Source organism: Aythya marila (assembly GCF_965140915.1).
Source record: "Aythya marila genome assembly, chromosome: 3".
Lineage (NCBI taxonomy): Eukaryota > Metazoa > Chordata > Aves > Anseriformes > Anatidae > Aythya > Aythya marila.
In genome coordinates, this window is record NC_139044.1 from 89,275,709 (window position 1) to 89,303,364 (window position 27,656).

Consider the following 27,656-nt stretch of genomic DNA (forward strand, 5'->3'; position numbering starts at 1 on the left):
TTGAAGTGGCTTCCTGTGTGCAGTACTTTACATCAGCTCTTAACAAAAGGCAAGTATTAAAGTGAGTGCTGCTTATCTGCATGCTATATAACCTGTAATTAATGGTATCAACTGCTGGCATTTAATCTAGAAAAAAGGATGTGCTGAGGCATTGCAGCTGTATACTTGATAGAAAGTCAGCAATTTGCTGACAGTGAGTAAGATTTTCTTTCCAGCAAAACAATCCAGAAAACCGACTAAGAGATCTAAGCTAACAGTAACAGGAGTTCAAGGAAAGCATACAAACTGGTAAAAAATGTTGGTCAGACTGCACCTTGGTTTTGTAAAGTTGCATTAAAACAAACAAACAAACCCCAGAAAATCAAGAGAATAGCTAAACTGGGAACAGAATCACTCTTCTTTTTTTTTTTTTTTTTTCTTTTTTTTTTTTTTTTTAATGAGGTGATGGTGTTTGGTATCATCATAAGAAAAAAAAAGAATTTTGGAAGTACTTAGGAGTACTTGGGAATACAATTACTCTTTGTAGTCATTATGAAGACACACTTGCTTCAAAAATGCTTATGAGGTGACTTGTGTAACTGCCCAAGAACAGTAAAAAAGCAAGTAGTATGGTTTCTGTGGGTACCACAGCTCAGGAGTCTGATATTTAATGAATTCCCCATTTTTGTTACAAGGCAGCTATGTCCCTATGACTCCTGCATTCAGGAGTAGTGTTCAGCTCAGAAAGTGCTCAACTCCCTCCTTTCTTGGGTTCCTGTCTTCCTACCAGTGCTGTATCCAGGTGTATGAGACAATTAATTACTAGGCAGAGAGATGGAGCTGTGGGAAACCAGAAATAACTTGTTTCATCTCTCTTTTTCAATACAACTTCTTCAACCAGCAGAAGTGAGGGAACTTAATATATTATTCCCTCTTTTACCCCCAAGTTATCATAATTTCCTCTTAGGAAATTTCCTCTCTCCTCTTCCTTGCATTCCTTGGTCTTGGTGGGACAAATAATGGAGGACAAATAATGGACATGGCATGGGCAAGCAGGCAGGGAGGAGTAGAAGAAAACAAGTTTGATAACATGAGGAGTGTCATCTGTTCATTAGTGGGGCTAAAATAGTTGCTTAGTATCAATTCCCTAATCTTGGTGCTATATGTTTATGGAAGCTGCCCACATGCATGTGATTTTTCTGCTTCCATCCACCATATGGATGACATACCTCGTCTATCTTTGTGTCTGGAACTTGCACAGAGGAACAGAAATGGAAAAAAAAAAAAAAATCCTGGCTAAATTACAATGTGTCAGCTGCACCATTATATGTCCACAGGAACATTTGAATCAGTAGCAAAAAGTCCTGAATTCCTTCTTAGTAACATTATAAAGATGTCTACCTCCATCTACTTTGAATGCCTCCATCATTTTCATCTGTACATAGTTATCTGTTTATCCCTATAGTCACTGTTACTTGTATTGGAAATGTGATAGTTCCATGGCCCTGTTAATAAACGTAAACACAGCACTGTAGTATTCTTAGTATAAGCATGTAAGAAATACTCATATCCATGTATGATTTAAATTTTATTTATACATATATGTATATATATATATATATTGAGTTAGATTTTATTATTTTATAAAATAATATCTATCTTAGTCCTAAAATTCTTCTGTCTCAGGAATCGCAACTGTTCTCTTAAATGCAAGTGTTTAGAAAAGGTCTACTGTTTATATTTCTGCAAGTAGTTTAGTGATGTCATGTCTGTTCTTTAGATGAGTTCTGATATGTGCTGTTTAATGCAACCATGACTGTAGCTAGTCTTTACTAGCAATTTTCAACTTTCATACGTACTTTCTTACAACATAAAATGGAAAGACATCATGAATAATTCCATGGAATAAAATGAAATCTGTTCATCACAAGAATATTCTATTCTTAATATACTTTTAATCTATTGAATTAGCTAATGGGGCCTGGAATTGTTCCTTTTTGAAAAGGATCTGTTATTTCCAAAAAATTGTCTCATTTAGGGTATAATTTACTTACAGTAGGGTGTATGCTAAGCCTCAGTTTTGAAATCATATACTCCAATTTATCCTGGCTTACTGAAGAAAAGTGTTGCTAAAGATTAATAAATACAATAAATGTCATATCTCATTTTGCATGTTTTTAATTGATGAGTTACAGAAGGCAAATCTTACCTGTTGTGCATCTTCCCATTTCTCTTTGTTTTCTTCATCTAAGAGGTTACTAATGATTTGAAAGAAGTTCTGAAAAGTCAATTAAATAAAAGACAAAGTAAAATGACTTTAATGACATGAACAATTGTAACCTTAAGTCAATATCAAGAAAGATTTCCTTTCTCTATTACAGATTCACTTTTGCAGCCCATATTTATATCAGTGGAAGAGATGACATAACAAAATATGTTAGACTGACAAAAGAGCAAATGTATTTTATGGTTAATTGTTCAATTCTGTCTGTATAATCAGGTTCCATGCAACTACTTTATATAAAATAAGGCCTGTATTGAACTTGCATCAACTTCTAAATGTGATGATATTCCATTTCCAAGTCACTCTCATTCCAGAAACTAGACTACTATATATTTTGTAAATAAATAAAGCACACTAAGAAAATGCTTGTCTCAGGGTCACTGGTTTCTGTTCAAAACATGAAAATGATCCTTAATGACCACAAACAGTGGATGCAGTGGTATTTCATTGCCAAATGCTGTCTGATCCTAGGTGCTTATTACTTTTTGCCTCTGTGCTTTTAGTAATTTTGTCAGAAAAGGAATAATTAATTTCTGTTCTTTGACCTTGAACTGTTATTTTCTATATATGATTGTCCAATTGATTTAATTACAATTGAGCAAAGCACAAATCAAAGCCATGGCATTTAGCTCTTAAATCACAGATTAAAAATCACTTTCTTCTATTTTTTTTGTGGAAAACTTGCCTTGCCTTGCCTTGCCTTGCCTTGCCTTTCCCATTTTCTATTGCCAGTCTTTACCCTTAAAAGCTAATGGTTTGTGCTCTGTTCTCAGCTGTATCACTTTTCTTGCAGAATGTCAAATTTGGCAATAGCCTGCCAATTACAATTTTTCTGTTCCTTCATAAAATAAACGTGTAACTTTTAGTGACCTTAGCTGAAGAGTATGATTAAGATCTTCACAACCTCTGAAAGTGAAATACCACCCATAGGCCCCTGTTGGAACTCATATTATTGGTCATATTTCCTTCACCAGCACTTAATTTTTAGTTGTTTTGGGGTTAAAAAAGGTATAAAAAAGGTTCAAGCAAGAAGTAATTTTAACACACTATTTAATGAAAGTGCAAAGCATTCAATAGTACAGTGACTGAGAGCAGAAATAACTTCCAACTTTACCATACCATACCATACCATACCATACCATACCATACCATACCATACCATACCATACCATACCATACCATACCATACCATACCATACATACTATACTATACTGTATGATGCTTGTACTAAAAAAGGCATTTATTTCAAAATTTGACATATTGCAGACATTTTAAGTGTCTCATAACCATGTAAGAAGAACACTGTAGAACACAAAATTGAGTAAAACTTGTGAAAACAATTTTTATATAAAATTATTTCCACCAGTTTAATCTAGTCCTACCACTATCTACCTGACATGGACCTTTCCTCCTCATCAGAAAGTCAGTTATGCTAACCAATATACTTACATTGTTAAAAATTGCTTTAAGTTGGCAAAGTTTTTATAGAAGCGAGACATGTTTTCGTGAACTTGTGCAACATGTCCCATATGTTAATGAAGGCACAATTCTCTCACTGAAGTCAGTGGAAAAATATCCATAAGAGTTAATAAAACAAAATTTCATAGAAAGAAAGCAAATGGCTCAGAAGTTCCTGTGCAAATGACAAGTAGGCATTGGGAGGGAATGATGGATATTAAAGACAGAACATTAAAATAGTTTCTCATGGTTTCATCCAATTTGCACAGATACAGAGGTCAACTTTACAGTAAAGCTGAAGATAAGAAGAGGAAAATTCCAAGCCGTAAGACAAGGGGAAATGGTCTCAAGTTGTGCCTGGGGAGGTTTAGGTTGGATATTATGTGAAATTTCTTTACTGAAAGGGTTGCATGGTATTGGAACAGGCTGCCCAGGGAAGTGGTTGAATAAACATCCCTGAAGGTCTTCAAGAAACATGTAGATTTAGAACTTAGAAGTGTGATTTAGTGGTGGACTTTAGTACTAGTTTAAGGGCTGGACTAGATGTCAGAGGTCTTTTCCAACCTGAATGATTCTGTGATGCTATGAAAATGTAGCCACATATTGTTTATATTCCAGGAACACATTTCACCTATTCAGTAGCAAAATGAAACATACTGAGAAGAGTTAAGCTTAGTATTCCTTACATAGGATTTGCCATTTTAACCAGGTTGGCAAATTGTAATTGTATAAATGCTCATAAAAAAAAAAAAAAAAAAAAAAAAAAAAAAAAAAAAGTACAGATTTATTGCTCCCTCAAGTAAAATAAACTGATAAACTGTACTGGCCAAAGCAGTTTCATGGCACTATGTCTACTCTAGGACACTATGATTTTGGAAAAGAGTTCTACTAAGAAGAGTTGGCTCTCACTTTTATTTATTTATTTTTCACCCAGAAGATACTTTTTAAAGCATGATAGTTCTGCATTCTTCCAATGTAATACTCTGGAGATGCCGTGGACAAAAATTTTAGCTAACTTGTTAGTGCCAGTAGCAGTCTAGATGCATTAACATGTTCAGTGTGGGACAATTTACCATGGTAAGGAACCAGTTCAAAGTTAGTTTTGCACTACATTGCAACCAGCGTTCCCATGCAGAAACAGTATGAGTGCTAGCTGCATAAGAATCCATGTCCGTGCAAACAGTACGTCTGAGAGTAGTCTGGATTGCCTGATAAACACTCAGGAGGTATACATGATACATTGCTTGCTGATGATAAATTATATAGTTTTGCTAATAATCCTATGTGTTAAATTTTGTGTTTACTACTAGTTACATGAAAGCATTAAAGTACTCATCAATTAATAGTAACGTATATGAAAAAAATATATAAATAATTCTAAACTCAAGTAAAACAAGAGATGAGCAATAATAACTGATCTAAGATACACTTTGTACTAATGTTACTAGCTAATAAACCATTAATGTTGTTTATGAACCTAGTGACAAGAACATCTTGATTTTTAGGTTCTTTCTTTTTTCTCTACTCCAGTTCCTAATATGTCATATTTATTGTAGCTGTGGAGGCTATTTGAAGATTTGAGATATTTGAAGATTTTTCAGTCAGCAATATAAGTGCTTTGTGAATTAAGCAGATGATTAAATGGCTTTGCTTCTTCAATTATGAATTGAAGATTATAATTGAAGACATGGAGATGCACTCCAAAATATGACAGTTGAATAGAGGTTAAAAAGTCTTTTACCTACTTTGACTATTTCCTTATTCATTTCCTTAATGCTGTGAGAAGCAACATTGCCCTTTAGTAAAATGATTGACAGCTATGAAGGCTAAATTTTGGAAGCATTATTTGGATGTAATATGATGGTATTACTACAGTAAACACTGGACCTCCTTGTAGCATTAGGTTCCTCCTTCCTTTCATAGCAGGGTTGTGTATTGCTGAACTGGCTGCTATAGAAAATGCTGCAACAGCCAGAGCCAAATTTTGAAGTCCTTTATTTTTGCCAAGGCTTTTCTGAGGATAATGCCAGTTACAGTCAGGAATGGACAATAATGTTTTCCTAATTTAATTTCCTCCCTTTCAATCTTTTTCTTTTGTAATACAATGGATGCAGTTCTATGTTCCAGTTTAAATTCTTTGACCCTCTCTGCAGGCATAAAGCTGTCATAAATCCTTTTATATGGTTACAGAATTCCTCCCTAGGAAGAATTAATGAATAGCCTAAAGTCACCTCTACTTTTAGACTTCAGCATCAGGAGTGTGTGTGGAAAATGTAAATTGGGGGAAAAAAAGTATTGGGCAATCCTGTTAATTCCTCACTGACAGTGATGGTCCTTGTGGTTAACATATACGGATTATCATAGAATGGTAATAGAAATAATAGAATGGTTTCAGCTGAAAGGGACCTTAAAGATTGTTGGAAGGAATGGGTTAAAGGCAGAAGACTGGTGAGGAGGATGGGATCGGAACAGAAAACTGGCGAGGAGGATTGTAAATACACTCAAGTGACCTTGCAGCTGGGAATGTGCAAAGTTTGGGAAGCATCAATGTAGAAAAACATATAAATTATGTCTGCTGCTTTTTGTGCTCTGTGTGTTTGACAAGTAGCACATCTGTGCATAGATAACAGAGGTGTTTGGTGGACTTGGAGGTGCTCTATCAGATGTGCTTGAGCTCCAAACCTTGGTACAGAGCAGTTCAAAGAAGCACAGTGAGAATCACAGTATGGTGTTAAAAACTGCACCTGCACAAACTCTCAATAAAACAGGTGAGACCAGTAGGCCAATGACCTCCTAGCATGAACCCTGTTTCTGCATTCCTGCTTGTGTGCCTGTGCTCGTATTCCTCTGCTCCGGTGCTGCTTCAGGGATTACCCAGTTGGTGAGGTAACAAGAATAAATCTACTTTTTGCATTTTAGCTACAAGTCTGTGGTTGTTCCTCTTGCCTGCCTATGCTGACTCTCACTTTGATCCTCTAGTTCCAACCCCCCTTCCCTGGACAGGGACACCTCCCATCAGACCAGGTTGCCAAAGCCCCATTCAGCCTGGCCTTGAATGCCTCCAGGAATGGGGAATCCACAGCTTCTCTGGCAACCTATGCCAGTGCCTCACCACCCCCACAGTAAAGAACTTCTTCCTTATATCTAATCTAAACCTACCCTCTTTTAGTTTAAAACTATCATCTTTTTTCCTATCACTACACTCCATGACAAAGGGTCTGTCTCCAAGTTTCTTGTAGGCCCCCTTTAGGTACAGGAAGGCTCTATCTGACTTATACTGACTTTTTTAAAGTACTTTAAAAAATATATATTTATCTTCTAGCTAACATATTTCTTACACAAGTAATTGCACAGTGGCCATCTCATAGCAAATAGTGCCAGTGTACCCACATGATGCATTTTGATTTAACTCCCATATTGAGGAAAGATCTTGCTTGTAGAATAATTATGTAAATCTATTTGCTGCTACTTTTGCTATAGTGCTGCTATTTTAAGTCACTGATGAAACATCCTTCTATACTGTTTAACTTCCTCATGTATGCTTATTTTTCTTCCTGACACTGTATACAAAGCATATATGTAAAACCTAATCATTGTAAAAAGATTAAAGTATGCAAAAACAGTCATATGGTACTAGACACAAAATACTTTAGAATCTGTCTGTCTAAAGAAGGGGCACTTTCTATGTAGCACGTCAGGTAGAGGAATCTTCATTTTGAGTAATTAGCCCTAAAAGCTGTTCAAATTTGATCTCACTTTTCTGTTCATTCTTTTCATTATGGAGTCTCTGAATCACATAATTTGCAGTATTCATGAATATTCATACTGGATGTAAACCAAAGACTGTAGAGGGACTATGCAGATGGATGGAATTTGTAAAAAACAAATATACTCAGATAAATACACTTCTTTTTTCAGTTTAAATTGAGTGTAAGTGTGAAAAGAGATAATGGTCTAAGAAGAAATTATAGGTCTTAGGCTGTTGTTTTTGTATGGACCTTAAAAAGATTATTACTCATAATTCAGAATCTACTTTTCTGACACCAGGTGGAATGATAAATTATGACTTTCTGAGAATTTAAAAAAAAAAAAAAAAAAAAAAAAAAGCACGTAGAGATTCTAGTTTTTATTAATGCAAAAAAAAAAAAAAGAAATAGAATACCACACATCTTCTGCAGAATGAAGAATCTTATTTCTTTTTTTTTTTGTGAGAAAAATAATTTAATTTTCATCCTTATATGATTATGGTGCAAAGATACTCATGTTTACATAAGAGCATATCCCGTTTTCTCAGGAACTGACTGTAAAACACTGATGTTACTGAGTCAGGATGTCATTTTATATTGTAAGAAGTCAGAAGTGTAACAAGAACTTAACATATTCCCTGTGGAAAAGTGAATCATTCTGATTTTACGTATTTTCCTGAACACTTTGCAGTAGTTTTCAGAATTTTACCTAAGCTTTAAATTTGTGTAACTTTTTGATTTTGTCTTCTGAAATTTATTATTATTATTATTATTATTTCCCCAGATAGTATTTGGTATTTTGGTATTTAGGCACTTATTTCTTTGATTTGAGAAATCCTTCCTTATTTCTTTAATAATACGCCCTAACAATTTTTGCCCTCTTTTTTTTTTTTTTTTTTTTCCTTCACTTAATAATGATTAATTTACAATTATGTAAATAGTGTAAATAACTTCTCCAAGGCAGTCCTGCCAAAATACCATTAAGAATTTTTGAAACATTGCTGAACTAAACCGAACTTTTGGCATTTTCATCAGTGAGAAATCAAATTCTCTCTAATTTATGTAAATTCCAAATGACCTGCTCTGCTAAGACCATGAGCTAAACCATCATGTTCTTGAGCCTGGTTCTACCAAAGATTTCTATAGTTCCTGTGAATGATGAAGAAGTCACATTGGACTATCAGACTGTAGAATGTGTGAAAAGTTTGCAGCAAATAATACTCCACTTAATAGTTAAATTTTGCGTAAATATATTGAACTCATCTGAATAATAAAACAAACAAACAACAACAACATGTCCAGCCAAAATACTTTTTGGGAAACACTGTCTAAAATATATAACCTTCAGCTAGCTGCATGCCAACATAATAGACATTACTTTTATGTGGAAGCTCATTTTTCTCTGTGCATAGATATACAAGAAAACTGAAAATATAATAGCAAGCTCTTGAAAAGTTAACTCTGAAAAACTTGTCTTTTCTAAGGTACATACACATACCTCTGCTTATCTGCATGAATAGGGTCCAAAGTATATTTATGATATATTTTTACCTTTATATAAACAAATACATACTTCACTAAAATCTTCATTATTAATTTATGAATGAAAGTCTCTTGAAAGAAGACATGAAAGTCTCTTTCATAAATGATACATACATTTACCATCTTACTATTATTTTTAAGTACATTTATGGTCTTTTAAAAACATCTAAAATTCCCAGATATAGATGAAACCAATATCCTGATCCAGAAGTCCTGTAAAATATTTATTTTAACAAACATTGCAGAATGAGTTGTCCAGCCCATTAAGTAGAAATAATTATAGTGTTGTTATCTTTGTTATCTGATTTAGTTGGCCTCTTACACAAGAAGAGTTAATCTAACATATGAAATAGTAAATTCATATCAAATGGACTATTCACTAACCCTGTGCACTTCTATTTAGGTTTGTTTATTCAAACTGAAAAAAACAATCCCAGAATTACATAACTAAACACTGTAAATAGATTTTTAACTGAAAGGAACAAGAACAACACTTTGCTTAGGGCAAAAAAATACCAACATGCCCCTAGCAATCAAACCAAACCTCGACATGGAAATAAACATCATAAAAAAATAATTTTACATTTTTCATAAGCTTTTTTTTTTTTTTTTTTTAATTAAGCGTTGTTGAGTCTTTTCCTATTTTACACTTTTATTAGTTTTATAGTGACCAATGCGTATGTCTATCATTCAGAAAAAATAATTTTCCCAGTAGCACAAATAGGTGACATCCAGTATACCGACAAACTCCATTAGTTGAATCATTATCCTTCTTTTTATACTCTCTTACCTGTACCCCATCAGATGCAGGGATATAACTTGCTCTTTTAAATGTGTCTGTAACATTTCTGAGAATTTCCACAGAAATTAGAAGGTCTCCAGCATAAAAGTTTTTCCTCTGAGTTAAATCCAATAGTGTCTTGGTTACTTGGGACATGCCATCACCAGCCAACATCCTCTGTCCCTTTGCAAGATGCTCTTTAATCTGTAGCAAAAGAACAAAATGAATATCAGAACCTACTTTACTGAGAAAAAGACATGATAAATTCTAAACACAACCAAATATGTTAAATAGTAAAGAAATTATAAACAGTTCATCTAGTTAAAGAGTAGCCAAAATACTAGCAGATCATAGTGATGAAATTTTTATATTTATCACAGAATCATGGATTTTTTAATGAAAGATTTGAAGGTGTTACAGCTCATCCATTAACTTCCCTTTGGATATCAATACCTTCTCAACATCCATGTTTTTAAGGAATACCATAGGCTGGATTGTGGCTTTAACCTACTGTTGCGATGTTTCAATAAATTAGTCTTCTCCAGAACAGATGCACAACTAATACTGCCATTCATTAAACAACTGAGAGCTCTGAAAGGGGTAAATGCTAGATGTTATAATTTAGTTTATTCTGGGGAAGAATAAACCCTTCATCTCTGCCAGCCCAGTTTAGCTAGTGGGCTTCACAAGAGTGAAGGTTTGGATAGAATAGGAGGTTCTGATGGTGCTCTCTTCTCTAGTACTAACAGGACAAAGGGGCTAACTTGGAACAATGTTGTTCCTGTTTTTTTTTTTTTTTTTTTTTTTCTCCAGGAAATACAAAGCTCAGAATTATGATTTGCTTTTATATATCTGCCAAGGAAGCCTATTCCAGTTGTAGTTCTCCCAGCAGGCCTGTACAGGGCCAGTGATAAGTAAGGGTAATCCAAAATGCATCTGCTGGTAGAAGAATTCTCCTGACAAGAAAGTGAACTGTGGATCTGATTACCTCTTAGTATTGACTCAACATCAAGAGATGATGCATAGTGTATTACAAAGATGTCACAAGACCAGCCAAGGCTAAAAAAGAGAGTATGGTTTAAAAACCTGTTCTAAAATAAACACAAAATAAACATAAGTTCTTACAAATTGTAGCTAAATTAAATAAAAGATATGTGACCTGAGATAGACATTAATATAAGCAGGAAGGCTCAAGAGAAAATTCTATTCAACTGCCAATATCATCTCTTCAAATGTAACTTCAATTTATTTTTAGCTTGGCCTTATTACTGGACAGGATGACTAAGGTAATGTAGTGTGGTGGTGAAGTGGAAGGAAGGGGTGTGATACCTTTTGTCACTTCCAGACCTCCCCAGCCACTTGGTGTGGATATGTGAGGCTTCACTTAAGAAACAAACCAACAAATACAAACAAAAAAAACAAAGAATGTAGTAAGAAATAGTACACTGATTAAAATGGTTCAAAATAAATTTTGTGACAGTAATGTAAAATATTCAATCATTCTCTGATGTACATGATCTAAATACCTGTTACATTCTTTAGTTCCATTCTCAGCTGGTTTTGAAATAGCCTAGATACCTGTAAAACATCTGGATCCGGCCTAAGTGTCTGCTTCGAATTATGTCTACAGCCTTAAGTTGTCTTTACAGCAGCTGGGGATTGTTATGGACCACAACAATCTTGTCCACACCCTAGAAATACTTAAGACTTGGAACAACTTTATGAAACCCTTGGGTTGCCTTGGATATACACCAGCTGGTGGCAGAATGGACCAGGAATGAATCTACTCTACAGGAGTAAGTAATTACAAGCATCACTTTACAATCAAATGTTTTCAATAAATAAATAAATACATAATCAGTGAGGAGAATTAAGTTAGTCTTTTTTTTTTTTTTTTTTTTTTGACAAATATTTCAGCAGAAATATCACCCTCAGTCTTAAAAAAAAAAAAAAAAAAAAAAAAAGCAGGTAAGAAATTTGATTGCAGAAATCCTTTTGTGCAGTTTCTATTCATTTTTTTTAGGAGGCTTTGAAAGTAATCTTGAAGGAAAATAACAGTAGAGAAAAAGGTAAAAAATAAAAGAGAATTCATTAGAGTAACTTCAGGGATCTGATATTGTATAAATAACATTATGGACTTCTAATTTCTTGGGAATAAATGAAAGAAGTAACAAAGATTTTGATTTGTGATTATTTTAGATTTTCTTTTTCCTCTGAAATTCTGCCATTTGCTTCATCTTATCATACATTGTGTCTAGGTGGCAAATTAAGAGTATCGATTACCACAGTAACGCAGAATAATGGAACTATTGCTGAAATTCTGTCCAGATGCTCACTATCCCCACAGCATATTTGCAGCTTTTGAGGATTAACAATGTTATCATGTTTTGGTCAAGCACGAAAAAAAACACACAAGGCGGTCCATAAAGCAGATCTCCCAAATCTAACACATACATGTAATGTGGGAAAAGGCATCACACAATTTAAAGACAGAGGTTCTTTTAATTCAAGTAACAGCAACAGTGATCATTCTTCATAAAAACTCTCCTGCACTTTTATGCCTATAGAAAAAGCTAGTAGGAAAGCTGCAAGACTACTTAGCAAACTATTTCATATAGTATTATTTTGCTTCCTTTCAATCCATCTGTATGTATACTACCCCCAATTTGTTTTTTTCCATCCTCCTGTTAAACTCACATTTTAAAGACGTAGGAACAGCAAATCTCACATTTTTAAGATGTTTGTCTCACCCCTGAAAGTGCTCAAGGCCAGGTTGGATGGGTTTTTGAGCAACATGGTCTAGGGGGAGGTGTCCATAGCAGTGGGGTTGGAACTAGGTGATCTTTAAGGTGTCTTCCAACCCAAGCCTGTGATTCAATTCTATGATTCAATAGAGACAATTTGTTATTTGTTTTGGACTATTCATTGCACAGAAGTCTTGCTCTCAGCCACTTTCTGAATGCAAATAATAAATTAAAATATTCCTGGGTGAAGCTTTTGAATAAGGAAAACTGTGTAAAGATCTGTTTTCAATGAAAAATTTTACAAACTTCTAGCAGCAAAAGTTGGAGCTATAGTATACCCTTTAGTAATTTCATCAAGATATTTTGATTGCTTTTGGACACAGTGGTAAAAATGGTCTACCAAGTGCCCACAGTGCTGCAAGACTACATTATTACACCTACTTCATAGGGTTGTGCTGCAGGTGATTTAAACTACCTAAGAATTATTGGCTATTAAAATTACAGCTCAGTTTGGAACTTTAAAAAAATATATATTAATTTATTTTTTAATAACACACACAGAAAACTCAGCTTCCCAGCAAAAGTACCCTATCTCCCTTAAGTCACATCACTCTTGCACAGCTTGATGAGGACCTTTTCTTCCTACTCTCAAACAGCAAATCAGTGAAGCATAATAGTGAAGTTCCTTAGCTACAGAAACATATTACAGCAGCATATCCTTACAGTAGCGTTTAAAAAAATAAAGGGGGGGAAAAAAAGAAGGAATTTTACAATGTGTTTAGATAAGGAAAGTGGGTGAAAATTAGTCAATTAATTGAAAGATTGATTACAGCCATTAAAAAAAAATGGATTGGCAGGAAAGCAGTCTCCTTATTATCAGCTCATAGACACAACTTCAAAAATCACAGGCCATTACTCAGTTGACGTAAACTGGTGTAGCACTATTAAAGCTAATGAAGAGGTCCAGAGTATTAAGGTTTGAAAGTACAGTCTCCTGGATTACTTGCACAGCTACCACAAGAGTATTTCAGTGTGAAAATATAGAATTTCTTCATCGGCAGTTGGTATGATGTCTTTATCACCACGTTGCTTATTTTCCATGCTATTTTCACTGTGATATTACACATTCTCCAAGATAGCTATTTTTGGTCACCACTGTAGATCCTTGTAGCTCTCTGTGAAGGTCATTTTTTAGTGGTCTTACAGGCAGGCTCATTAAAAATAAAGTTTATGAGCCAAGAGATAGTGAAACGAAGCAGCTGTTAAAGTGATACTTCAGTTGTCAGTCCAACCTCTAAATGCATGCACTATATGGCTATATACTTGAAAAATTACTGAAATGTTTAACTGGACTTTGACTCAGGGTCCAGCTGCCTTTGTCTCCTGATTTATCAGAAAGTAGGACAAAATAAAAATGACTCTTTACAAAGTCAGAGATACTAGGCCCCTAGCTTTAGAGTAAAAAATTATTACTGCATAATAATTACTGCAAACAAGCAGCTAGACATGGTCTGAAAGGACAGAAAACAATGAACCCTCAAGAAACCTATAAAAGATTGAAAAGAATGGATAATTTGAAGAATAACTACACCATCATCCTTTTTCCATTATTTTTAATACTATATTGAGTCCATGTCTTGACATTACTAATGATGTCATTAATACTTTTTATGATGTAGGGAGTCTAAGAACTTGAATTAGGAAGCCTTAGACAGAAGCGAGGAAAAATACTTTGAAATAAAAATATGTATTGAAATTACTCATAATCTGCAAACCATTTTGATTTGCACCTCCACAACCCAACACTGCTTTTTATAAAATATTTTTCATAAAGCTATTAAGACACAGAAAAGGAAGGAATATTCATATCACCTGTGAAAGTCACCTGAGTTACTCAATTGTATTAAAAACCTAAAAGCTCTTGAGAGTGTAAGTTCCTCTAGAGAACAACCCAAGTCACCTGAAATGTTATCTTAAATGATCTGAATCATGTTACATGGCCTATATGGCCTCTAATCTTGAGGCTAGAATTTGCAGTACCCCCTCCATAAATATTAAGTGATGATTTTGCATTAAATTTACTTTTATAGTTACCGGCACTGAGACCTGTACACTTAAAGTGAGGCATATCAATACAAATGCAGAAAATATATTTTTTTGGCAGCTGAAATATTCCCACAGGTATAATACTGAACTGAACTTATGCAGCACGCTGGTATGTAAACTATAATGTGATGTCATTTTGAGAAAGCTTTCCCTTTCATATTTGAGGAAGATATCAATACAGGACATGTTTACATATCCTGTATCCTATATTGTCTGATCATCAGCAGACAATCTTTTAAGTATTTCAGAAATGCAGAATCTAGAAGTTTCATTTATTCTCCCTTAACATAAATAACTGCTTACTATTTTTTAAGGCAGTTTCAGGGTTAAAGAATATAATTTCAGCCATCTTTTAAAAGAAATAGAGTAGGGTATAAAGATAAAGGTATGCATCTTCAAACATGCACCTGAATATTTATAACCTAATTTCATATAAGTGTCTTCCTTCTTCCACACATTTTTATGAAGGAGTTTGCTAAAGGAATACAAAGTAATTTCCTACTTTGTCATCAGCGAAATTAGTTAGCAGTCTTAATCTAGGTCATGGTAACAGATAAATAAATAAACAGTTTATTCAGAGAGGAAATAATACATTCCCTTTGTTTATAATAGAAAAGGCAAAAAGAAAAATAATTTGCATACATTGTGTCTAGGAAGATTAAAGATACAAATTAAAGAAAACTTCTCAACTGTAAAGGAAGTGATGCACCATATTTTCCCTGAAGAGACTATGCAGTCTTCTACACTAAAGGCTTTAGTAACAGTCAAGAAAAACAAAAAGCTGAAATAATGCAAGTATAGCTGATGCTGTTGACCTCATGAATTTCCTTTCTGTCCCATAGTTCTGTAATAAGTCCCTGCAAATAATTTGAAACCCAAACTACCACAACCAGAAATATGAAAGTACAAGGAGAGACTTAAAACTGAACTTTTTACCTTCTTACATTTATCTGCTGTTATAACAAGCAATCTGCTGCACCAAGTTTCTGCAGATGCTGTGCATCAGTCTGCCTCTTTGCACTCAGCCCAAATCACTGCAACCCTGTGCTTTAAGGAACTTATTCCTAATTTACACTGATGAAAAGAAAATGAGGTTTGCTTCATCATATACAAACAGTTGTCCCACTCAAAATTGCCTCCAACTGTTTTTGGAGAAAAAGAGCCAGCTTAACAGCACAGAATCCTGTGCTGTTCTAGACCCTGATCTAAGGCATCTCTTAAAGATGCCAGAGAAATGTCTGCATTCTTTCATATGTGATAACGCGTATTGAAGTATCTATGAAAAAAAATCATGTAGCATCTGTGGAAGAAGAATGTGAGTGGCTCAGAGGGATGCTTGGTTCTTTCCGTGCCCTCTTTCTCTACATCTTTCACAGAAAGTCTATTATTTTGATTAAGAGATTTTTTTTTGCTACTTTAACTCATTCTATTTTTTTTTAAATTGTCATCATTAATATTGTCACTTATTCTAGTCTTTAATTCACCAAACAGATGACAGGAAAAGTCATTATAAAGTTTTAGTATTTATATTTCTTCATAGATTCAACAAAATATTTGAATAAGAAAGTTATAAAGCTGCTCTTCAGTAGAGCGACAAATAGCTTTAAGGATGAAGAGTGAATAATCATTAAATAGCTGACTTGATTGGGGTGTACATTTTCCTTTCTTATATTGATCACTATGTTTGTTAACCAGGATTTATATTATTATTTTATTAAGTACCACTATTCAATGCTTCAGTTATCTGTGATTAAATCCTGCTCATGTTGGCATGCTGTGTGAGAGAGCTTGTTGTTGTTATTTCTTTTTTTTTTTCTTTGTTGTTGTTGTTTCTTTTTTTAACCAGAGGGCATGCCTTCAAGATTTGTGTTATCTATGTGTAATGCAACACGACAAGAGCAAGAGTTGAGAGAAAAGAGAACGATGATTCTGAGAGTCTTGTTTTCGTTTTATGACAGACGTAACATTGCTTGAGGTAAGGTCTCCTGGCTCTCCATATTGACTGAATGGAGGTCACAAAAGTACATACAATAAATGACTTGTCTTCTTTTTTTTATAGTACATGGTCATTGTATTTAGTATGTGTCCTTAAAACAAAGCTCTGATTTACTGATGGAATTTATATATTTATTTGAATATGTGTTTCTACAGAGCCATCTGAATCATGCTCAGTTCTGTTTGCAGGACAAACAAGAATGGTTCTTTCAAGGAGATTTAGCATTATGTGGGAGCCCTAAATTCTGCATGGGAGTACTGCATTAAGAAATAGGCAAGAGAAAAATCATTTGCATCTCACACACATAAATCCAAGTTTAGACATGATGGGAAATGCAGTAAATGAAGTAGTGGAGAGAGAGAAAACAAAAACAAAAACAAAAACAAAAACAAACACACAAAACAACAACAACAAACAAAAACAAAACAAAACAAAAAAAAACAAACAAAAAACAAACAAAACAAACAAAAAAAAACAAACAAAAAACAAACAAAACAAACAAACAAACAAACAAAACAAAACAAACAGGGGAATGAGTGTAGTAAGTGTAACATGCTATGGCCACTGCTTTGCAGCTACCTGTCTAGATAAATTCCTGCAGTCATTCTGCAAGCTGTGTTGGAATGAAAGTTCCTACATTTCTGGTAGGCTTTAAAGGAAATTTAGATGAATGCTTTCTTTACTGAGCTCCTAAATAGCCTTCATTTCTCATTTTCCCTCTGGCCATACTGTAGTGGAGTTCACCTGTTGGCTGCAGTGTTGCTTGGTTTGGAATATCAATGTGATTGGGGAGCACTCAGTTGCTTACTGCTGCAGCAGAACTCTACATAACACAGCGGCAGTAGAAACCACAGGAGCACATTTAATTTAACACACAGATTATTCTTTCATAAACCAGATGTGGAAAGATGACTGAGGATGCTGAGATGATCGTGGGGACTTTTATTGGAATTTAACAAGTGGGATTGTTTGTGTATTAGAAAGCAGTCAAAAACAGAAAGGAAGAACAACTTATTCCGATTTAATTAAATTGTGATATGGTTAGGCAGAATAGAAGGTAAATATTTTCTCCCACTGTATAGCATCTCTGGGCTTGGGATGTATATGTATTTTAGTGAGATCAAGCACTGTAATTTCATGGATGCATAAGGTACTGTGGTAGCTTCAAAGACACGTCCTTCTGATCCTAATTGCTAATTTTGGTACCTATTTTAATATGAAAATTATGAAAAAGCAACCATTCACTTGGGATGGAGTAGATGATTTCCTCTCTTTGGCAAAATGCTTATTTATTTACAGAAAGTGAAGCAGATCTGTTAGGAAACTGAGAAAGGCATACTAATTTTATAGCATGGTGATAAAACACAGAAAAACAACATTTCAGTCTATGCAATGAGTTTGGCAGGGCAGAGTTTTCTCACAACCAAATGATTGACTTTATCGTCAAAGCAAACAGGAATGCTGAAGTTATTAGTTTTTTTTTCCAATGCTTAAATTTTCTCCTATGCAAAATTGGAATGTGTTAGTGAAGCAGAGGAAAACTGTTGCCTGCCACAATCACATGATCAATTGTTTTATGATGAGAGAAAACAGAGAACCAGTTTGTCATCCCTCTGTCTAGTTATGGAGGTGACAAAACAGAGCTGACTCCAGCAGATTCTGAGATCACATGAGAGGCAAGGCAAGGCAAGCAAATCATTTACTAATATAACTCCACTACTCAAAGGCTGCGAAGGTGAAGATGAAGAGCTGGCATATAGCAATAGGATGGACTGATGCAGAAGAAAAATTTTGTTATTGTGGCCTATACATTCAAATCTACAAATCTAAGTCTGGCTGCTTTGCTCTGCAGCTATATAAAAAGAAATGAAGCACTAAACTAGCAAAAAGAAGCAGTAAATCAAGACTTTGAATCCCCAGAGTAAAGCATTCATTTCACTAAGGAGTGCATGGACAGACTGATACGCTGCCCTTGTAATATAATTTGGAAAACCAAAATCATCTCTAATGAGCTGCAGCTGAGCAAATCATTATTCACCTCAGAGTTCTTTTTATCAAATTACATTTTAGCCAAGCACTTGCAAAATTGTGAATAACACTGCTGTGGAAAGAGGAGAAACAAAATTATAGTATGAACTAGAAGCAGCAGAAATTCATTTTTTTATGGCTATATTATCATTTTGATATGCAAAGATTCACCTGCATAAGTTCCCAAGCTCCATAAGCGTTAATATCTTGACAACAGTGTGATATTTCATATGCAGATTTCTCCTTCTTAAATCTCAAGAGTTAAGGGGTTTTTGGTTTTCCAGCTTCCTCTTTCTGAGAGAAAAGCAGCCAGATTTGCAAAAATGCATGTCTTATTTAGGTGTTACATAACTGAAGTAGGCACAAAGTAGTACATTATTTTTATCCAATACACTAAATGTAGAATTTCATCGTCCAGTTTTGAAAATTATGCTGCATAGGTTTAGAAGACAAGCAATATTAATAGAGAATTTCTGATAATATAGACATGACCTTAAGAAAAGAAAAAAAAAGTGTCTTCATAAAAAAGTTTTAGTCTTCCTCATTAATCATGGGTGTAATATAAATCTCTTACAAACTAGAGTGTCTGAAAGCCATCTAGAGGAAGTCTCATTTTAGGTACAAGGGTTGTTCCAGTCTGAGGTGAGGCAGTGAAACCAGTATCATTTAAGCAGATCCCTTACAAAACTATCTCCATTTCAGACCCAATAAATCCTGTGGGATTTTTCCAACAGAGTGAAAAATAGTCCAATTTATGCAAGTATTTTTTCCTTTTAAGCAAAATCAATTTCTAACACTGCTTGGTAGCATCTTATCCAACAATTTCATATACTCTCATATCTTGTAAACCATTTTTTGTGCTTTAAAGTCAGTCTGCTTGCTCTGCAGAAGAGTTTCTGAATGCTTAAATGTAAATTGTTTGGATCAAAAATTCAAACTTTACTTCTGCGAATAAAATTCTTTACATTTTGGTAGCGAGCTTGTTTCCCATAGCATTCAAAAAGCTCTCAACTCTTGGACTTCAAAATACTGGATTTCAAAGCTGGAGTCACTCTTTTTGGTGACCAGCAAGATATGATGTTGATTCTATTCCATTAAGTTATGGTTTTCATTACAAGTGGTCATACAGTCTTCAGATACTAATTTCAAAAAGATCCCATAAGCTATGATTATCCATTGCTCTTATGTACCAAACTTTAACCTCATTTCCATTTTCTGTACTAGCACCCACTCACTTTTTTTGTTTGCTTGTTTTTGGTTTTGTTTGGTTTTGTTTGGCTTTGTTTGTCTGTGCTTTAAAATTAATTGATTTTTATTTTATTTTATTTTATTTTATTTTATTCTATTTTATTTTATTTTATTTATTTTATTTTATTTTATTTTATTTTAATTTTAAATTTAATTAAGGTTGTTGTCATCAGTAGAATGAATTAAGAATAGATGAAGGAATATTTAGCTATAAATATATATATATATTTCTTGGAAGCTGTTGTTGATACAAAAGATTACATAGGATATTTGTAATGCTGGGGTCTTGCTTCTCAGTCTTCTTATTTGTAGCATAACAAACTTTGAGAGCCTTGTAAAGAAATACTCCTTGTTAAGGAGTAGAAATATGCAATTACCTCTTATTTCAATTACTTTTTTTTATCCTCTGATATATTAAAAGTAGGGCTGTGGGCTCCTAATCACTGATTTTATTCTTGGACCTGCAAGTACTCACATCCAGTTGTGATACAAATAGTTCTACTTATTAGGTCAGATCAGGTAAGATTTTATACTGTTTGTCTAAAAGAACTGAATTTCAACAACAACAACAAACATCAAAGCACAGCATAAAAATTATCTGCACATACAATCAACCATACAATACAAACAACACACAAATCAATGTGTGCTGGTTGAATTCAGTTCGATCAAAACACCCAGAACTCAGTTAGCTTGATGTTTGATTATTTTATAGACTGCTATAGAGGAAAAAAAAAAAAGACTGAAACTTGCAAGAAGATGTGAACTGAGAAATGAAAAAAACAAAACAACAACAACAAAAACACTACCACCACCACCACCAACAAAAAAGAAACGCCCCCACCAACACTTGGAGAATACATTCTTGTCATGGTTTTGGCTGGGATAGAGTTAATTTTCTTTGTAGAGGGTCACACAACTCTAGATTTTAGAGTTTAGTGTTTTAGATTTTAGTGTTTTAGATTTTAGTGTTTTAGAGTTTTGATGAATACAGTGGTGACAGCACACCATCATGTATTTATTTAGCTGTTGCAGAGCAGTGTTTACACCGAGCATTTCTGCTTCTGCTGTATGCTGCCCAGCCAAGGAGGAGGCTGGGGGTGCACCAGGAGGTGGGAGGGGATACAGCCAGTACAGACTGGTGATCCAGACTGGCCAAAGAAATATTCCATACCATATGGCATCATGCTCATCAATAAAAGCTAGGGTAAAGAAGGAAGAAGTGGAGGATGTTTGGAGAGCTGGCATTTCTCTTCCCAAGAAACCATTACCCATCTAGTCCAAACCTTCCTATCAAGTGCAGGGACACCTGCCACTAAGAATTCCACTAGACAACTTCAGTTCCTCAGCGCTCCATCTAACTTGGCCTTGAAAATCTCCAGGGATGGGGCATTTACAGCTTCTCTTGGCAACCTGTTCCAGTGCCTCACCACCATCATAAAAATTTCCTCCTAACATCTAACCTAAATCTCCCCTCTTTCAGTCTAAAATGATTCTTCCTTGGCATATCACTATCTGTAAAAAAAGTTATCTGTAAAAAGTTAATCTTTTTCATAAGCACTCACACTCTCTAAATACTGAAAGGCCACAATGTGGTCTCCCCAGAGCCTTCTCCAGGTTGAACATCTCCAACTCTCTTTCTTCATGGGGGAGAGGTGCTCGAGCCTTCTGATCATCTCCATGGCCCTCCTTTGGACCTGCTCTAACAAGTCCATGTCTTTTTCATGAGGGCAGAGCAGAGGGGTACAATAACCTCCCCATGAGGTTATTGGATGTTTTTGTCCATTAATTTGTTCAGTGGATAGTTGTTCATATTAGTCAACCAGCTGTATAAGCTAGTCAAACAATATTTGTTGAATTCATTTGATGACTGATTTGTACCAAATGTTGGATAAATTATTCATGACTAATTGATTTTGTTATTCAAAATTATAATTATCATCCCAAGTTTTAAAAGGGACCTGTATTGCACAGTACACAAGATAAAATAACTAACAAAAGTACAAGAGCACATTTGTGGCATAGCTTAGGTGCTTCATCCTCTTAACTGTTTTTAGTTCAAGTAACATGAATGGTGGACACCATGCCCTCCAAATATGCAAACTAACTGCCAGTCACCACACCACAAGCTAAACCATTCCCCTGCACTGTTTCATCATGTTCCATATTCTCTTCAGAGGTCCTGTAGTTATATTTTTAACATACCAGGGATTTTCTGTGCTATGATATGAAGAGATAGAAACATTAAGAAGGAACAGTGGGTAGACATTAATTTGGAAGTACAGAAATATTTATTTTCTGCCTAACTGGTCTCCCTCAGTTCCTCATCAACAACAACAAAAAAAAACGGAGGTGTAGTCGAGCCTGATCTCAAGTATATGCTTGATGTCAAGAGGATGGAACAGATTTCATTTCAGTTGTGCCCAGTGACAGGATGAGAGGCAACAGGCACAAACTGAAGCACAGGAGGTTCCAGCTGGCTATGAGAGGGCTGTCACCTTTATTGTGAAGGTGACAGAGGCCTGGAACATGTTGCCCAGAGAGGTTGTGGAGTCTCCTTCTCTGGAGATATTCAAAACCAGTCTGGATTCCATCCTGTACAATGTGCTCTGGGTGATCCTGTTTGGCAGGGGGGTTAGATTAGATGATCTTCAGAGGTCCCTTCCAACCTTGGTCATTCTGTGATTCTGTGATCCAACCTCACTGCTTAAAATCTCTTGCCCAGGACCATGTCCAGTCGGCTTTTGAAGATCTCCAAAAATGGAGAATCCACAACTTCTCTGGATAACCTGTGCCAGTGCTTAGTCACTTGCACAGTAAAGAAGTGTCTAATGACATTCAGACACAACCTCCTGTGGTGCAGTTTGTGTCCACTGTCTCCAGTCCCTTAATCATTTTCGTGGACCTTCATTAGACTCTCTCCAGAATGTGCATGACTCTCTGTACTGGGGAGCCTATAACTGCATATAACTCCATCAGTCTTACTGATGAATACATGAAGCTCTGAAATTCTCTGCCTTCAGTCCAAACTGGCAAAATATAACATGTTTTTTACTGTAAATAATAAATAAAAGTAGATAAAAAAAAGCCTCAGGGATACTGTCTAGAACTGAGGCCAATGAGTGAAGCCAGCTTGTATCCCTCAAGCTAAATTCTCTTTCCTTTCATTCTCCAAGAGAAAGATGGGATTATTACCTGCTGGGAATGGTCTCTCTGCCATGCTGTCTTGTAAATGATGTTAGTTGTTGTGTGGAAGAGTGCTTGCTGGTATGGTCTTAAATCATGACAGGGAATATGCTAACAGATAAACAATTAAACAGTGCAGATGACTGCATGGATTATGTTAATGCTTATGTTAACGCTTGGACACTTATTTACTAGTATAATTGTAAGTTTCCAGTCCAGAATCTGTGTACTTTGGATCCCAGTATATGACATGCTTTTCATAAAACAGCATTTGCTTGGGCACAGTTCAGCTCTGTGACTTTTGGGCTGGTTCTGGATCCTATGTGGTGTGTTTGGAGGGCAAAAAGATCTCTCTGTATTCCTCCAGGTGGGTATGCTTTTAACACATTATGTATTGTCAGTGTGTTATGTACATCAGCTGCTTTAAATCAACTTTATAAATACCATATTTGAAGACTATACACCCATTACTATTTTATGCATTTCAGATAAGAAATGAAAGTTTTTCATCTCAGACTCATAGGAACATGCACAAAACTGTGACACCCCCCCCATCGTACCTGTTCTAAGTTAGAAAATAACATTATTGTAAGTTAAGCACACTGAAGCATCTCATAAATGCTTTCATAAGCACATGTATTTATTATAGCAACACCGTCTGTCAGCAGCTTCCTTATAAAGATCTATTTTCAGGGATTTGTAGAGCTGACATATGTATCGTGGGGGGACAAGCCTACATTGCAGGCCAATGACCTTATAAGTCTTTGCCTCATTTTTCTATGATTCTTTAAATAAGTTATGTTGTTCACTTTGAGAAGCAACAAGATGTAAGACAAGCAGATTTTCTTTGTGAGCAACTCCCAGGTGTAAAAAAATCAAATTTTCTCCTTTAATTTGTATGCATATAAACTAGTCTGACATGTTGTACAGCAATAAGATGGTTTTTAGATGCTTGCATAACTTTAAAGAAGCTTTAGTTATTTTTAAATGTTCTTTGGCAAAAGATTATTTCACAGTGTGGTCTAATCATATTTAATATTTTGAAAAAGGAAATATAGAAGAATAGATAAATCTGATATGGATGCCTTCAATTGTTCAACAATGACCTCTTTCTGTCAGGCAGACTTGCAGCTCTTCAGAAAACATCAATGCATCATCAAAAGTCAGCCAGGTAAGTCATACCACTAAATAACATGAAAAAGTATTTCCCACTGGTTGTGTTGTTTATGAATGACTTCTACCAACACCACATAAAATAAAGGCTGAATATCAATAAAGAATCAGTGGAATGAGGATCAATGCTGTGAATAAATGTGGATGTGAAACCTAAAATGGTAAGAACAGAGGTAAACTCCAAAAGGAAATTCAGCCATGTTAAGATAAATACATCCTTTAAAATATTTCTGAAGATTTAAATATAAAAATAACAAGGAATAAATAAAAAAAAAAAGTAAGAAATAATTTGCTTTTAAATACCAGCTCAAAAAGAAATATTAAATTTCAATTTTTCAATTGCAAAATGTGATATATTTTTTTCTGCAATATATCATTATTTTTCAAAAGTGTATATATATATTACCTGCAGACATTACCTTTATTACATTATGTACAAACATACACCTTCTAAGTAAATGACATACAAATGTATTTCTGTCAATGCCCATATATAAGACTATGTATAGACAAGCTATATGCAGCTGTCATGAAAGAATAAAATGTCAAAAAATATCAAAACCAAAATATATGCAGCCATTTAATTATTATTATTTTTTTTTCCTAGTGTGAACTCTAAAAGGATAGAGCAACATGCAGACAGCAAAATATAAGTTTCTTTGCAGTGTTTGCTGTGGAGAAAATTGCCTTAGAACTTTATTCTGTGTTATTTTAAAAATAATGTTTGAAATAATCCTGGGAGTCAATAAAGTCTAATATAATATAAAATCTACTGAAAAAGAAGTCCAACTAAAGGAAATTCATGACAATCTCCAAGTGGCAAGACAGATTTGAGGAATAACAACATTGCTTCTTTTCAAGCCAACAAAGGTATTTAAACATGGCACTCAAATGTTGCACTTGGATGAGACTAGGAAGTTATGAAGCACATAGCTGTATTAATGCCCCTCTGCTGAATGACTAATGGAGCAGTGGCCTTTGGAAAAGGAGTCAGAGTATATAAGAATGTCAGAAAATATATGATGCAAGCAAAAGTCACTGTCCATGACAATTTTCAAAGGCGTTCTTCCCACCAAAACATTAACCTGGCTGAATGCTCATTTGTGGAAATAGAATGTAGCAATTCTATTTTAACCTTGCATATACCATAGTAGTATATTTATAATGTAGTATATGCAATATATTACATACATAAATAAAAGCATATTTAGGCAGTATATACAACAGTTCCTATGCAAGGGACCTTCATCTATTCCAACTGTCCACTTCAGGGCTAATCAAAAATTAAAGCATATTAATGAAGGCATTATCCAAATAGCTCTTGAACATTGACAGGCATGCATCAACCACCTCTTTAGGAAGCCAGTTCTGGTGTTTGACTACAGTAAAGAAATTTTTCCTAATGTCCAATCCGAACCTCCCCTGGTGCAGCTTTGTGCTGTTCCTCTGCTTCTTAACATACATAAGTGTATATAATAGATATAGTATATTTAAGTGTCTGTAACATATGCTTTGCAAAGAAAATTTTTGTTAAGCATGCTGAAAAAAAATAAAATTCTTTATCTAGATTTACTTTACTTTTTCCAAGACATTGCAATAGCTTCACCCTACAATCATTTTTCTTTGTTAAATTTGAAGGTGAATTTCTAAATTCAATAGCAGGAAGAAATATCGTTTCTGACTTCCTTGTGTGCAATTACAGAATTCAAGGTACTTTTTACTCAGTGGGTCACTCTTCCAGTAAATCTCATTTATTCACATCTCATTTTCTAATAAACCAAAATATGTCTTACCTTCTAACCCCTATAAAAGTTTCACACAGTGGGCATGGAAGAAAGGAGTCTGAATCATTTCTCCATTTCTACAGTAAGATAAAACTTCTTTCACTCAAGCACGAGGAATATATAAGATCAAAATTATATGAAATATGAATAGAAATGATTTTCTTAGGTCTGTTTTGCTCCTGGCATTTCTCATCAGAAATCTGACTTGAGAGTAAATAGGTAAGCTTGTTTTCACATGAACGATTAGTAATGAATAAACAGAGCAAGTACTAAAGCTGGCTTTGCACCTACTGAATGCTGCAAGTGTCTGTACTCATTTGATATGCATCTAGCAAAGCTTGGATGTTCCCAGAAGGCCACTCCATGAACACTGAGAGAGCAGCGTCTGCTAGTGGTGCCTGTAAGTCACAAAAAAGACAGAAAATATTTATATATGTGAGACTAATTGAAAAGAATGAAGCATATTTAAACTACATTCCATGCTATTTTAAAAGGATACACAGAAACAATTTCATTCAATGATCATCTGCATATAGAGTAGTACAAGATTCTGAAAAACATTTCAGTGTTCACTTGCTGGGATTTTAGCATTGCTTTTTAATTAAAAAGATGTTTATGTTTTGCTTCATTTTCATCAGTTTGACTGATAGGTCCTATCAAATTGATTTGTCAGCTTTCTCTCTCTATCTACAATGCATATAGACAAACATATATGCATGTGTGTACATATAAGCATACATACACATCACAAACCCATTCTTAAATGTATACTATGAGACAAAGTATATTATAGGTACATGTATATGCTACATGCACATGGATATGTAAACATGTAGGCTATATGTATATTCATATATATATGTACACATGTATACATATGTATGAGTCTAGTGATTATTTCTAGAATAAAATGCAAAAGATTTTTCTCTTTTTATTATTATCATGTAATTTCAAAGTAATACTGTACCTGTGGCATTGAGAGGACATCGATTGAATGCCATGTCCCCAGCTGGTGTCCTTTTCCACACCATTGACATCAAATAATCCTCAGGACATATTTCATAAGGTGCTGCCATTTACAAATGAGAATATAATATAAATATTAATATTAATGTAAAACAGATTTTTTTTTTCTCAGAAAAGTAAGTCTTCCATCTTGCCCTAATTCTTCCTGAGGTGTATATATTACCATCTTTTGCTTTCATTTTAAGAATGAAACATATAAACAAATAGCATTGATTTTTGTATAATAACTGTCTTTGTAATGGTATTTATTTCATAGTCTGTGCCTTTACTCTCTTCAACGTTCTTTGGATGGTGACTGCAATATTAATGGGTTTGAATCTCTTTATTGTTCTATTTTGGTCAATAATACCAAGCATCTATAAGAAGCTGACAATTAGATGGGTATAAGCTGTGATGTTTATCTTACACAGAAATTTCTACAGATTTTTCTGAACCTTAAACTGTGTCTGAAAGAATAAGTTCTGAAACCACAGTTTAAACATTACGTGTGCTAAGGGCAAAAAATGAGAACTGTACATTCTGAAGTCCAAAAAGCAGGCTATATCCTTGAAATACGTTTCTTTACAATTTGGTA

At 34.5% G+C, this 27,656-nt stretch overlaps 1 protein-coding gene across 1 annotated transcript in view; it reads right to left on the reverse strand.

Annotated features, from left to right (window-relative positions):
- Positions 1 to 27,656, reverse strand: part of ADGRB3 (adhesion G protein-coupled receptor B3) — a gene marked incomplete at its 3' end in the record, with an annotated part of 461,362 nt that overhangs the window by 218,021 nt on the left and 215,685 nt on the right. The window contains exons 7-10 of the mRNA XM_082757992.1: positions 27,024 to 27,125; positions 26,348 to 26,454; positions 9,801 to 9,995; positions 2,189 to 2,257 (exon numbers count right to left, since the gene is read on the reverse strand). Coding sequence (XP_082614118.1) covers positions 2,189 to 2,257; positions 9,801 to 9,995; positions 26,348 to 26,454; positions 27,024 to 27,125 — 473 coding nt within the window. The remainder of the gene's footprint in view (positions 1 to 2,188; positions 2,258 to 9,800; positions 9,996 to 26,347; positions 26,455 to 27,023; positions 27,126 to 27,656) is intronic.